The following is a 14,198-nucleotide window of genomic DNA, read 5'->3' as shown; positions in this document are numbered from 1 at the left end:
GATGAGGGGAGAGGGGGAAGGGAACATCAAATTAGTATGCAAAGCTGTTTTTTTTAAGGCTGCCCAACAATACTGAAAAAAAAAAAAAGACAGCTCACTCAACCGAGTGGACAGCCCTTCCGAAGGTCATTGTAAAGAGAACTGTAGATATGCCTATAATATACAACATGAACCCATTTGTTAATATGGAATCTGTATGTACATATTACACAAAAGGACAAAAAATGATTTAAAACAACTTCTGATCATCTTCCCTACTTCAGAGACTTATAAAGCAGACATGTTCTCCCTGTCCATCAAGCAGTGTCTGCATATGTGGAAGAAGAGTTACTCAATAGATTGTAAATTCTACTAGTACAATACTAACCAGTGTTGCGATTGGCTTAGTCCTTTATATTACTTTGTGTGTGTATATATATATATATATATATATATATATATATATATATATATATATATATATATATATATATATATATATATATATATATATATATATATATATATATATATATATATATTATAATGTAAGATCTCAGTGTACAAAACATTAGCAACACCTTCCTAATATTGAGTTGCACCCTCCTTTGCCCTCAGAACAGCCTCAATGCGTTGGGGCATGGACTCTACAAGGTGTGGAAAGCGTTCCACAGGGATTCTGGCCCACGTTGACTCTAACGCTTCCCACAAGTTGGCTGGATGTCCTTTGGGTGGTGGACCATTCTTGATAAACATGGGAAACTGTTGAGCGTGAAAAACCCAACAGCGTTGCAGTTCTTGACAAACTCAAACCAGTGCACCTGGCACCTACTACTATACTCCGTTCAAAGGCATTTAAACCTTTTGTCTTGCCCATTCACCCTCTTAGTTGCACACACACAATCCCATGTCTCAAGTATTAAAAATCCTTCTTTAACCCCTCAATCTATACTGATTGAAGTGGATTTAACAGGTGACATCAATAATGAATCATAGCTTTCACCTGGATTCCCTTGATCAGTCTCATGGCAAGAGCAGGTGTTCCTAATGTTTTGTACACTCAGTGTATATCTTATGGAATCCTTATTGGATGGATCTAAACGTGGTATACCATTCCTAATTGATGATTCAAGTCAATTCATAAAATGCACTTGTGGCATTTGTGAATATATCGGATTTTTAATAGTTCTGTTTCAAATGATGTACACACAAACGGTCAATCAAAAAAACATTAGATTTCTCCTTCACCAGCTATTTTACAGCTTCTCATCACATACACACTAGTCAGTTTTCACCACACGCAGACCAAGTAAATCCACTCATCTCCAAGTAGTGAAAGTGCTCACTGTGGAGCTGTTCCAGAGGGTTCTGATTCAATGACTCAAAAGTTTAAATAACCAATTCATTTTCCAAAGAGACTAGGTAAAACAGAATGGTGAAGTTGAGTTGGTCAGATTTTCTTCATACAAAAGACTTCATGATGTGTGCTACCTCTACAGTTAGTTTCCTATACAGATAAAGTATAGATCATACAGGTGGTTTGAAGCCTCTATGACAGGTGGCAGAGGTACTTGACCAACTAAGAGGGGAGGAGAATGCAACAACCTGGCAGGGAGCCCAAGCAGCCCTGATTAACAGAGCGCACACAGCAGAAACAACATCCAAACATCTGTGGCCCTCGCCCGCCTGCATGCCCAGAGTTAAAACTTAAATTACACTGCAAACACAAACCTGGGAATACAATGGAATTACTTTAAAGAAGAAAAGGGGCAAGAATTAGGGAAAGAAAAAGTATTGTATGTAGTAGTGAGGAGTATATTGCTGAGTTTACACAGGCAGCCCAATTCTGATCTATTTGGCAATAATTGGTCTTTTGACGAATCAGATCAGATCTTTCGCCAATAATTGGGCAAAATATCAGAATTGGGCTGCCTGTGTAAATGTAGCCTTAGATGTTGCTCCAACCATCTCTAATAACAAATAGCACACAGGCACCCCAACACACAAATACATGCACACACACACACAGGAGAGAGAGACCTGCTCCAAGAGACAGCAGAGATTGAGTACAACAACAATAAACAAGCCCAATGGGCACATCAAGAGCAAACAACAAACTAAACACATATGTGACATGGTGTGTTCCAAAACATTTAGTGTCTCTTACTAGCTGGGACATCACATCCCTTTAAAATAAAAAGGAGGAGAGTGTTTGTGAGAGAGAAGAAGTGAAGACATTGAGAGGGGCGGCAGGGGAGGGGCTGAGGGGTGAGTGAAGTGAGAACAGGAACACAGCAGGTGCTTCACAGCCCCAAGATATGGGGAAACAATGTGTCTGTACTGCCACATTTTAATGTGAAGCACCAAAAGGTATGCTGACAGTAGAGATTTAACTGCTGATTACACACACTAAATATAGGTACTAATTTGCAGAGACGCGAGGTGAGATAATCGTGAAAAGAGAAGACATCAGGGGGGGGTATGGAGAAACAGTCACAAGGAACAAGAGTCCATCGCATCAGTCTCCTCCAGCAGCACTAGCTGAAAATCCCTACCAGGTGTGTCCCAGATTAGAGGCTCATGGGAGGAGGGTGAACTGAATCAGATCAGCACGGGCTGGACTGGAGTTAGGCCATCATGCAAGGGAGATCTGACAGGGTAGTGAGCTCTCATTGAAGACCGACTAGACTTGGTGGGTTATGGGAAACACAACCCCAACCATGTTCAAGGTGAAGAAGACAGAGGTAATTCCAACTATTGACGTGAGTGACAGGATTGGTCTATAGAAAGCATTGGGACCATGAGGGCTAGAGACTTCAGACTTAAATCAGATAAGGACTTGTAGAGTGGAGGGTTAGTGCTTGACAGAAAGAACAGATAGAAACCAGCGTCCCCAGGGAGGCACAGACAGACAGACAGCAAAGTTGGAGATTTTACAAGGAAAGGGTCTTTCAAAAGCCTGTATGTCAGGAGAAGGGGGAGGAGAGGGTCAGGAGGGTTGGGGGTCCAGGAGGTCCCTCCAGTCAGGGCCAGTCTCCAGTCTCCATGTCTCAGGATTCCCCCCTACTTCAGCCCTGTCAGGGGTTCAGTTCTTCAGCACTGCCTCGTAGCACTGGAACACACACTGGGACACCTCTGGTGCTCTGCACTTCAGAGAGATCTGAGGAGAGAGAAGAGAGAGTTAGTTACTACATGGTCTGGCTGGGCAAGGAGATAGTAGTCCTTCTGTTAGCAGGTGTTAGGTGTTGAGAGCACCTGGTCAATAAGCACACTAGTTCAGATGTTCAGCAAAAGCAAAACAGTTTCAAAAGTCAGCGTGACATGGAGAACAAACGTCAGGTAGAAGCTATTGTTTTAGGAAGACATGGACAAGCTAGCGAAGCAGTCAACAATATACAGTACATTTCTATTTAATAACTAAAATCAACAAAACAGCTCAGTGTCATTTCTTCATAAACAACAAATATAATCTCTCATGTGGAGCACCTGCTGCCCTCGTCTTTATCTCAGGAGTCAAGTGCTATGAGAGATGAACTATAGTTCAGTGATCTAAAACAGAATCACACCTTTCCTGGTCATCATTTGACCGAACATCCTTAAGAGAGAGAGAGCCTTTTCAGGGATGAGGAAGCTGTATGGACGGGATGAAGGCTAATTCGCCGGGCCACTTTTTCATACCTTCAAGAAAAGCTCCTTTCGATATGCTAGTCTAGTCAGTTAGTGCAATGCAACTGTAATGGCAGGACTTTAAGCACCGTCTGTTTATTAAGCATGGTAATTATTTCAGCAGCTTCACTGACTCATGACTGAAGAGTGAATAGCTCCCAACCTCCTCTATTCCCACCATTTCAGCAGAGGCATTTTGTTTCATTTTATTTGCGGGGGAGAATTTATTAGCATTATAAATGCTGCCTTTTATTCAATCTTATCAGCTTGGAGCAGAAAAAAAAATGTCTCATTCCTTCTCTCCTTGTGAAGTTGAGAATGTTGCTGCAGGAACTAATAGAGCTCTTAGAGGCGGTTTCCTTTTCATTAGAGCTCATGCAGGAAAAACTCAAAATTGTGTGTAGCCGTGCGTTTGCAGCAGTACTACTGTAGCCGTGCGTTTGCAGCAGTACTACTGTAGCCGTGCGTTTGCAGCAGTACTACTGTAGCCGTGCGTTTGCAGCAGTACTACTGTAGCCGTGCGTTTGCAGCAGTACTACTGTAGCCGTGCGTTTGCAGCAGTACAACTGTAGCCATGTGTTTGAGGTGCCAGGGTGATTGTGTGGTGTTTGACAGTTCTGACTGGCTCGTGCTTAGCAGTTCTAACAGCAATTGTCATTAACTGTCCAGAAGCATTTGAAGTCCCATTAGACAGAGGTTCACACCAGGTCCCTCTCTGACCCATGGGACAGGAGATCACACTGCTGTACCATGGTGACAGAGTGTCCCCCAGCACTGCATTGGTACATTCCACAATGCTGCGCTAGACGAGTGGGAACACTACACAACTCCTCCCTCCAGGGCTGCCGCTGCTCTGTGTACTGCTGGCTCTTTACTAATGCATAATGGTGCTGGCATGATTAGTCAGAAACACACAACCTAGGCCAAGTTGGAGAAAACTAGGCCTAGCTGGCTGTCATAAGGATCAGCTTATTAAACCAGGTTGTAGAAAAGCTCTGATCAACTAGGTTTACATGGTGTGTGGGCATTTTGCTTAAGGCTTTGTAAAATGCTGCTGAATAATCTGCCTGTGAGTCAATATGAGGGTGGCGTGTGAAGGAGAGAGTGAGAGAATAAAGGACAGAGAAGAAAAATAACTAGCTGTAGAGAACAGTGACTGGTAGAAACAGTGCAGGTGGGTGGTGGTAGTGTTTTAGGAGAATGGAAGAAGATGTAGGAAGATGTAAAGATGCTGTGATTTCTGCACCATATAAGGATATCCAAGATTGAACGATGAGTGGGGGAAAAAGGAGAGCTGAAAGTTGAGTAAATAGAAGTTGTGTATGGTGGCACGGTCATGGCGCTGGCTGTACCAGAGCACCATTCTCCCACAAACCCCTGCAATTAGCCACTCTTGGGGAGGGGGGAGTGAACCAGCCCTTGCCATTGGTCATGCTGTTGCCATGGGGACGAGAGGTGAGGGCCCGGTGCTCCACTTTAAAAGACAGAGCTAAGAAGCTGAGCATCATGGGATAACTGGGACCAAATAGGTGGGGTGATGGAGGAGCATTGGGGTTAGCAACGTTACGTTAGAGTAGACCCAGTTAGTATAGAAGGTTTGGTTGTTTAGCAACCAAACCGACATGTGCTCAACTATGAGGCAAAACAGACAAGATTGGCTTAGATTGTTGACATGTAAACTACATTAGTTAGTCTCCAACGTTTATTGAAAACAAATACATTTGCACAATGAGCACTTCTCTCAAATACATTATTACAGTTGTTGGTTACCTAGCAAATTTTTGCCATATTAGCAGACATGACATCAGTCAAGACACCTCAAAATGGTATCAAGAACAAGACACAACTAGCTGAAACGAGCCACTTACGACTCCCCACATGGCAGCTTCTTGGCATTATTGTTAGCTATCTGGCCATCCAGAATCACAACAGACTTTTGCCCCACTGAATCACACGCATCGCTTGTGACGTTGTCAGTTAGCCAATATATAGAGTTAGGATGGCATCATTTCTTAACTGATGTCAGCTTTACTGCCTTTCTACAGGGAGCTGTGGAATCTTCCCACAGGCTGAGTACGATCCACAGTGTTCTTTTCTCATGCTAAAAATAACTGCTCAACACAAGCATGTGTCAGGTTGACTTTCACGTGTTGTACTGAGAGAGCATCAGATCCATGCAGCAGCACAGAGATGTGAGAGTGCATGCTGCACATGTGAAAAATGTTAGCATCTTCTGTGAAGATCCAGATCTTCTGATGGTAGTCATCTGTAGGGAGGAAGAGAGCCTTAAGGGGTAGTAGGAATAGGAGAAAGCAACAGAAAGAGGGCATATCCTGACAGGTGTTCAGGCTGAGAGATATATATGAAAAGAAGAAAAAAAACTCTAAATCCTAGACAAATTAAGAACAGCACAAGTGGAGACAAAAACACAACTACAGACATACTAACAGAACAAGACAAACAGTCAAGGGCTGATCAAACACCTCAGTTGAGTCATTTCACAGACTGAAAACTCATTCATCTCCTGAACGAAAATACCAACAAATACAGAGGCTTCAACCACTGACAGATGAGTCAAGCTGAATGCACAATGAACTGTGAAGGAATTACATTTAAAATGCTACATTTGAGCGAGATGGATAAAACTGATTGACTGACTGAAATGGACTCATCTAGGCTGGGGAAAGAAGACAGTAAATGCCTGTATAATGAATAAAAACATGATCCTAAAGCACATTGACAAACGAGATGGGCTGAGGAGTCATGTCAAGGTCACTGTTCTGAAATACTCATGCACAATGTCCTGGGCTACTGCTAATAACCAAGTAAGCAGACAACAGTACACTGACACACAATGCATCACAAATGAAACAATACCCACAGACACCCCCCCCCTCAGGTGAAATACTCTTAGCCAGCAGGGTTGGTGGTGATGACTCACTCACCCATACACACTCCAGATCATGCCCATCTCTATTCATCCTTACACTCCAGATCATGCCCATCTCTATTCATCCTTATACTCCAGATCATGCCCATCTCTATTCATCCCTACACTCCAGATCATGCCCATCTCTATTCATCCCTACACTCCAGATCATGCCCATCTCTATTCATCCCCACACTCCAGATCATGCCCATCTCTATTCATCCCCACTCCATCCCTACACTCCGCTCTGCTGTCACTGAAGTGATTCTTATCCACCCGTCTTTCCTAGATTTCTCGCCTTTAATAAAAAGTTGTTCTCAGTCCCTCCCCTGTCCCTGTGCTCACCGTGTAGTTGGAGTTTCCAGCCTGCACCCTCAGTTCAGCCAGCACCCAGATGCCATTGGACAGTTTGATGGACATGTAAAGCATGTCCTGGCCCTCCACTGTGCGCTTGGCTATGGTGAAGATGTTACTGCCCTGCAGCTTGCTGCTGGCTGCATCTGTTTTGGGGGATAAGAGAATAACCCTCAAACACAATCTGTGGCACTTCTTAAACTTGAAATACACAGTTCACATTTTAAAATGTTATTTTGTCAGTGACTTCAGAAAGTTCAAACCCCTAGACCTTTTCCACATTTTGTTACTATACAGCCTTATTCTAAAATGGATTAAATATATATTTTTTGCAATCTACACAAAATACCTATAATGACAAAGAAAAACACAGGTTTAGAAATATGTGCACATTTATTAAAAATAAAAACAGAAATACCTTATTTACATAAGTATTCAGACCCTTTGCTATGAGACTCGAAATTGAGCTTAGGCGCATCTGTTTCCATTGATCATCCTTGAGATGTATCTACAACCTGGGAGTTCGTTCACCTGTGGTAAATTCAATTGACTGGACATTTTATTTATTTATTTAACCAGGTAGGCCAGTTGATAACAAGTTCTCATTTACAACTGCGACCTGGCCAAGATACAGCAACGCAGTGTGACACAGAGTTACACATGGGATAAACAAACGTACAGTCAATAACACAATAGAAAAATCTATATACAGTGTGTGCAAATGTAGCAATATTAGGGAGGTAAGGCAATAAATATTCCATAGTGGCGAAATAATTACAATTTAGCAATTAAACACTGGAGTAATAGATGTGCAGAAGATAAATGTGCAAGTAGAAATACTGGGGTGCAAAGGAGCAACAACAAAAAAATAACATGGGGATGAGGTAGTTGGGTGGGCTATTTACAGATGGGCTATATACAGGTGCAATGATCGGTATGCTGCTCTGACAGCTGATGCATAAAGTTAGTGAGGGAGATGCGTCTCCAGCTTCAGTGATTTCTGCAATTCGTTCCCGTCATTGGCAGCAAAGAACTGGAAGGAAAGGCGGCCAAAGGAAGAGTTGCATTTAGTTTTACTTGCATTTAAGAGCAGTTGGAGGCCACGGAAGGAGTGTTGCATGGCATTGAAGCTCATCTGGAGGTTAGTTAACACAGCATCCAATGAAGGGCCAGATGTATACAAAACGGTTTCGTCTGTGTAGAGGTGGATCAGAGAATCACCAGCAGCAAAAGCGACATCATTTATGTGTACAGAGAAAAGAGTTGGCCCGAGAATTGAACCCTGTGGCACTCCCATAGAGACTGCCAGAGGTCCGGACCACAGGCCCTCCGATTTGACACACTGAACTCTGTCAGAGAATTAGTTGGTGAACCAGGCAAGGCAGTCATTTGAGAAACCAAGGCTGTTGAGTCTGTCGATAAGAATGGGGTGATTGACAATCGAAATCCTTGGCCAGGTCGATGAAGACAGCTGCACAGTACTGTCTTTTATCGATGGCGGTTATGATATCGTTTAGGACCTTGAGCGTGACTGAGGTGCACCAGCTCGGAAACCAGCTTGCATAGCGGAGAAGGTACAGTGAGATTTGAAATGGTCGGTGATCTGTTCAACTTGGCTTTCGAAGACCTTACAAAAGGCGGGGTAGGATAGATATAGGTCTGTAACAGTTTGGGTCTAGTGTGTCTCCGATGACGGCGGAAGCTTTCCCATATTTGGGGATATCAGACAATACGAGAGAGAGGTTGAACAGGCTAGTAATAGGGGTTGCAACAATTGTGGCGGATCATTTGAGAAAAGATATAGGGGTCCAGATTGTCTAACCCTGCTGATTTGTAGGGGTCTAGATTTTGCAGCTCTTTCAGAACATCAGCTATCTGGATTTGGGTGAAGGAGAAATGGGGGAGGCTTGGGCAAGTTGCTGTGGGGGGTGCAGAGCTGTTGACCGGGGTAGGGGTAGCCAGGTGGAAAGCATGGCCAGCCGTAGAAAAATGCTTATTGCAATTCTTGATTATCGTAGATTTATCAGTGGTGACAGTGTTTCCTAGCCTCAGTGCAGTGGGCAGCTGGGAGGAGGTGCTCTTATTCTCCATGGACTTTACAGTGTCCCAGAACATTTGAGTTTGTGCTACAGGATGGACATTTCTGTTTGAAAAAGCTAGTCTTTGCTTTCCTAACTGCCTGTGTATATTGGTTCCTAACTTCCCTGAAAAGTTGCATATCGTGGGGGCTATTCTATTCTAATGTAGTACGCCACAGGATGTTTTTGTGCTGGTCAAGGGCAGTCCGGTCTGGAGTGAACCAAGGGCTATATCTGTTGATAGTTCTACATTTTTTTGAACGGGGCATGCTTATTTAAGATGGTGAGGAAAGCACTTTTAAAGAATAACCAGGCATCCTCTACTGATGGAATAAGATCAATATCCTTCCAGGATACCCGATTAGAAAGGCCTGCTCGCTGAAGTGTTTTATGGAGCGATTGACAGTGATGAGGGTTGGTCGTTTGACCGCGGACCCATTACAATGAGGCAATGAGGCAGTGATTGTTGAGATCCTGGTTGAAGACAGCAGAGGTGTATTTATAGGGCAGGTTGGTCAGGATGATATCTAAGAGGGTGCCCATGGTTACATATTTAGGGTTGGTAGGTTCCGTGATAATTTGTGTGAGATTGAGGGCATCCAGTTTAGATTGTAGGACGGATGGCCGGGGTGTTAAGCATGTTCCAGTTTAGGTCACCTAACAGTACAAACTCTCAACATATGGTGTCCAGGGCACGGCGAGGGGGGAGTCTATAACAAGTGGCAGCCGTGAGAGACTTGTTTCTGGAAAAGTGTATTTTTAAAAGTAGTGGATCAAACCTTTTGGGCACAGACCTGAATAGCATGACAGAACTCTACAGGCTAACCACCCCCTTTGGCAGTTTTAACTTGGCGGAAAATGTTCTAGTTAGGGATGGAAACTTCTGAGTTTTTGGCCTTCCTAAGCCAGGATTCAGACACGGCTAGGACATCAGGGTTGGCGGTGTGCTAAAGCAGTGAATAAAACAAACATAGGGAGGAGGCTTCTGATGGTAAGATGCATGAAACCAAGGCATTTACGGTTACAGAAGTCAACAAATGATAGCGCCTGGGGAATAGGAGTGGAACTGGGGGCTACAGAGCCTGGGTTAACCTCTACATCACCAGAGGAACAGGGGAGGAGTAGGATAAGGGTATGGCTAAAGGATATAAGAACTGGTCATCTAGTGCGTTGGGGAAAGAGAAAAAGGAACAGATTTCTGGGAGTGGTAGAATAGATTCAAGGCCTAATGTACAGAGAAGGGAATGGTAGGATGTGAGTACAGTGGAGGTAAACCTAGGCGTTGAGTGACGATGAGACACGTAAGCCAGATGAGGTCTCCGCATGTGTGGGGTGGGACAAAAGAGCTATCTAAGGCATTTTGAGCTAGACTGAGGGCTCTACAGTGAAATACAACATTAAGAACTAGCCAAGACAGCAGTAGACATGGCATATTGACAGAGAGAGGCATAAAGCAAATCAGGGGTGTTGATCATGAGAGCTAAGACAACAACGAGTAAATGGCGATGAATGGGCAGAGCGGGTCAGTTAGGTACATAGAGGACCCGGAGTTGAGGCTTGGGCCGACAGGTAAACAAAATGAGGTACAGTGTTATTGAAAAGTCCAGTTGGCATCAGCTGTGTAGCCGAGTGATCATTGGGTCAAAAGAGAAGCAATAATTTGTAAAGTCACACACCTATCATCAAAAAAAGGTCCAACAGTTGACTGTGCATGTCAGAGCAAAAACCAAGCCCTGAGGTCGAAGGAATTGTCCGTAGAGCTCCGAGGCAGGATTGTGTCAAGGCACAGATCTGGGGAAGGGTAACAATTTCTGCAGCACTGAAGGTCCCCAAGAACAGTGGCATCCACCATTCTTAAATGGAGGAAGAATGGAACCACCAACACTTTTCAGAGAGCTGGCCACCCGGCCAAACTGAGCAATTGGGGGGAGATGGGCCTTTGTCAGAGTGACCATCAGGTTCTTGGTCACCTCCCTGACCGCTCCAGAGTTCTTCTGTGGAGACGGGAGAACCTTCCAGAAATACAACCATCTCTGCAGCACTCCATCAATCAGTCATTTATGGTAGAGTGGCCAGATGGAAGCCATGCCTCAGTAAAAGGTATGACAGCCTGCTTGGAGTTTGCCAAAAGGCACCTAAAGACTCAGACCATGAGAAACAAGATTCTCTGGTCTGATGAAACCAAGATTGAACTCTTTGGCCTGAATGCCAACCGTCACGCCTGGAGGAAACCTGGCACCATCCCTACAGTGAAGCACAGTGGTGTCATCATCATGCTTTGGGGATGTTTTACAGTGACTGGAAGACTAGTCAGGAAAAGATTAATGGAGCAAAGTACAGAGAGATCCTTGATGAAACCTGCTCCAGAGTGCTCAGGACCTCAGACTGGGGCGAATGTTCACCTTCCAACAGGACAATGACCCTAAGCACACAGCCAAGACAACGCAGGAGTGGCTTCGGGACAAGTCTGAATGTCCTTGAGTGGCCCAGCCAGTGCCTGGACTTGAACCTGATCGAACGTCTCTGGAGAGACCTGAAAATAGCTGTGCAGCAACGCTCCCCATCCAAACTGAAAGAGCTTAAGAGGATCTGCAGAGAAGAATGTGAGAAACCCCCCAAATACAGGTGTGCCAAGCTTGTAGAGTCCTACCCATGAAGACTATGCTAAAATCGCTGCCAAAGGTGCTTCAAGAAAGTACTGAGTAAAGGGTCTGAATACTTGTCAAATTTAATTGTAACATTTTTAATACATTTGTACAATTTATAAAAACGTGTTTTTGCTTTGTCATTATGGGGTATTGGGTGTAGATTGATGAGGAAAAAGCTTATTTCTCTCAAATGTTGTGCACAAATTACATCCCTGTTAGTGAGCATTTCTCCTTTGCCAAGATAATCCATCCACCTGACAGGTCTGGCATATCAAGAAGCTGATTAAACAGCATGATCATTAAAACAGGTGAACCTTCTTCTGGGGGCAGTTGTCACACAGCACAATGCCACAGATGTCTCAAGTTGAGGGAGTGTGCAATTCTCATGCTGACTGCAGGAATGTCCACCAGAGCGGTTGCCAGATAATTTAATGTTAATTTCTCTACCATAAGCCGCCTGTAAAATCATTTTAGAGAATTTGGCAGTACGTCCAACCGTGTGGGAGAGCAGTTTGCTATTATCAACGTTGTGAGGGTTTCTTTATTTTCACTATTTTCTATGGTGTAGAATAATAATGAAGACATCAAAACTATGGACATATCACATGTAGTCACCAAAAGTGTTAAACACTTATTTATATTTGAGAATCTTTAAAAAGCCACCCTTTGCCTTGACAGCCTTGCACACTCTTGGCATTCTCTCAACCAGCTACACCTGGAATAGTTTTCCAACAGTCTTGAAAGAGTTCCCACATATGCAGAGCCCTTGTTGGCTGCTTTTCTTTCACTCTGTGGTCCAACTCATCCCAAACCATCTCAATTGGTTTGAGGTCAGGGATTGTGGCACCAGGTCATCTGACGCAGCACTCCATCACGCTCCTTTGTCAAATAGCCCTTACACAGCATGGAGGTGTGTTTTGGGTCATTGTCCTGTTGAAAAACAAATGATAGTGGGACTAAGCGCAAACCAGATGGGATGCCGTATTGCTGCAGAATGCTGTGGTAGCCATGCTGGTTAAGTGTGTCTAGAATTCTAAATAAATCAGACAGTGTCACCAGCAAAACACCCCGACACCATCACACCTCCTCCATGCTTTACTGTGAGAAATACACATGCGTTCCGTTCACCCACACCGCATCTCACAAAGACACGGCGGTTGGAACCCAAAATCTCAAATTTCCACCGGTCTAATGTCCATTTTTCGTGTTTCTTGGCCCAAGCAAGTCTCTTCTTGTTGGTGTCCTTTAGTAGTGGTTTCTTTGCAGCAACTCAACCATCAAGGACTGATTCACACAGTCTCCTCTGAACAGTTAATGTTGAGATGTGTCTGTTACTTGAACTCTGAAGCATTTATTTGGGCTGCAATTTCTGAGGCTGGTAACTAATGAACTTATCCTCTGCAGCAGAGGTAGCTCTGGGTCTTCCTTTCCTGTGGCGGTCCTCATGAGAGCCAGTTTCATCATAGCGCTTGATGGTTTTTGCGACTGCATTTGAAGAAACTTTCAAAGTCCTTTACATTTTCCGGATTGACTGACCTTCATGTCTTAAAGTAATGATGGACTGTCATTTCTCTTTGCTTATTTGAGCTGTTCTTGGCATAATATGGACTTGGTCTTTTACCAAATAGGGCTATCTCCTGTATACCCCCCTACCTTGTCACAACACAACTGATTGGCTCAAACACATTAAGAAATTCCACAAATTAACTTTTAACAAGGCACACATGTTAATTGAAATGCATCCCAGGTGACTACCTCATGAAGCTGGTTGAGAGAAGGAAAGAGTGTGCAAAGTTGTAATCAAGGCAAAGGGTGGCTACTTGAAGAAACTGAAATACAATATATTTTGATTTGTTTAACACTTTTCTGGTTACTACATGATTCCATGCGAGTTATTTCATAGTTTAGATGGCATCATTATTATTCTATAATGTAGAAAATAGTAAAAATAAAGAAAAACCTTTTAACAAGTAGGTGTTCTAAAACTTTAGACCGGTAGTGTATATATTTATTTTTTTCAATCATTTTCTCCCAGGCAAACACTGGTTCATTGCCACATGTTCACTAAATAAAACATTGATAAGTAGCCCCTGGGTGTTGTTAGGCTTGTGTTACAGGTTGTCTACTATAAACTATCAAAATAAAGAAAAATCGCACACTCCATGTACAGTCTCCCAGCAATGTAATGTGTATTTACCAACGTTTTGGCATCACTGTGCCTTCCTCAGGGTATTGTCATGAATACTTGAACCAGGTTATGTATGCACACAGTGCAATTAGTGCAACCAATGACAGTAGTGGGGGGGGGGGGGGGGTGTCATAATGATTCAATTAAAATGAATTAGTGAAACTTAAAAAAATATAGTGTATAGCATATTAAATACATTATGCTATTGTTACCATATAGAAACAATGGAATATTGTACATCATATTAGCATCAACATACATTGTTGTTTCATTGAATTTCACAAAATAATTTCATATTTCATTTTTGTTACATGTAATCCTTTGGTTCAACCTTAATATATAATGTACATAATCAA

At 43.2% G+C, this 14,198-nt stretch overlaps 1 protein-coding gene across 5 annotated transcripts in view; it reads right to left on the bottom strand.

Moving 5' to 3' along the window:
- Positions 1-1,133: 1,133 nt before the first annotated feature.
- ap1b1 (adaptor related protein complex 1 subunit beta 1) overlaps positions 1,134-14,198 on the bottom strand; it is a 40,274-nt gene continuing 27,209 nt past the window's right edge. For 3 of the 5 annotated variants that reach the window (XM_031830013.1, XM_031830011.1, XM_031830014.1), the window contains 2 exons: positions 6,920-7,074; positions 3,933-5,911 (listed from right to left, as the gene is read on the bottom strand). In XM_031830013.1, coding sequence (XP_031685873.1) covers positions 5,789-5,911; positions 6,920-7,074 — 278 coding nt within the window. In that variant the 3' untranslated portion in view covers positions 3,933-5,788. Of the gene's footprint in view, positions 3,140-3,932; positions 5,912-6,919; positions 7,075-14,198 lie in introns of those variants that run through there. The other 2 variants (XM_031830012.1, XM_020490072.2) reach the window with 2 other exon arrangements.

The sequence above is a fragment of the Oncorhynchus kisutch genome, linkage group LG8 (assembly GCF_002021735.2).
Source record: "Oncorhynchus kisutch isolate 150728-3 linkage group LG8, Okis_V2, whole genome shotgun sequence".
Lineage (NCBI taxonomy): Eukaryota > Metazoa > Chordata > Actinopteri > Salmoniformes > Salmonidae > Oncorhynchus > Oncorhynchus kisutch.
The sequence above is the reverse complement of the archived record's forward strand: the minus strand, read 5'-3'. Positions and strand labels throughout refer to the sequence as shown.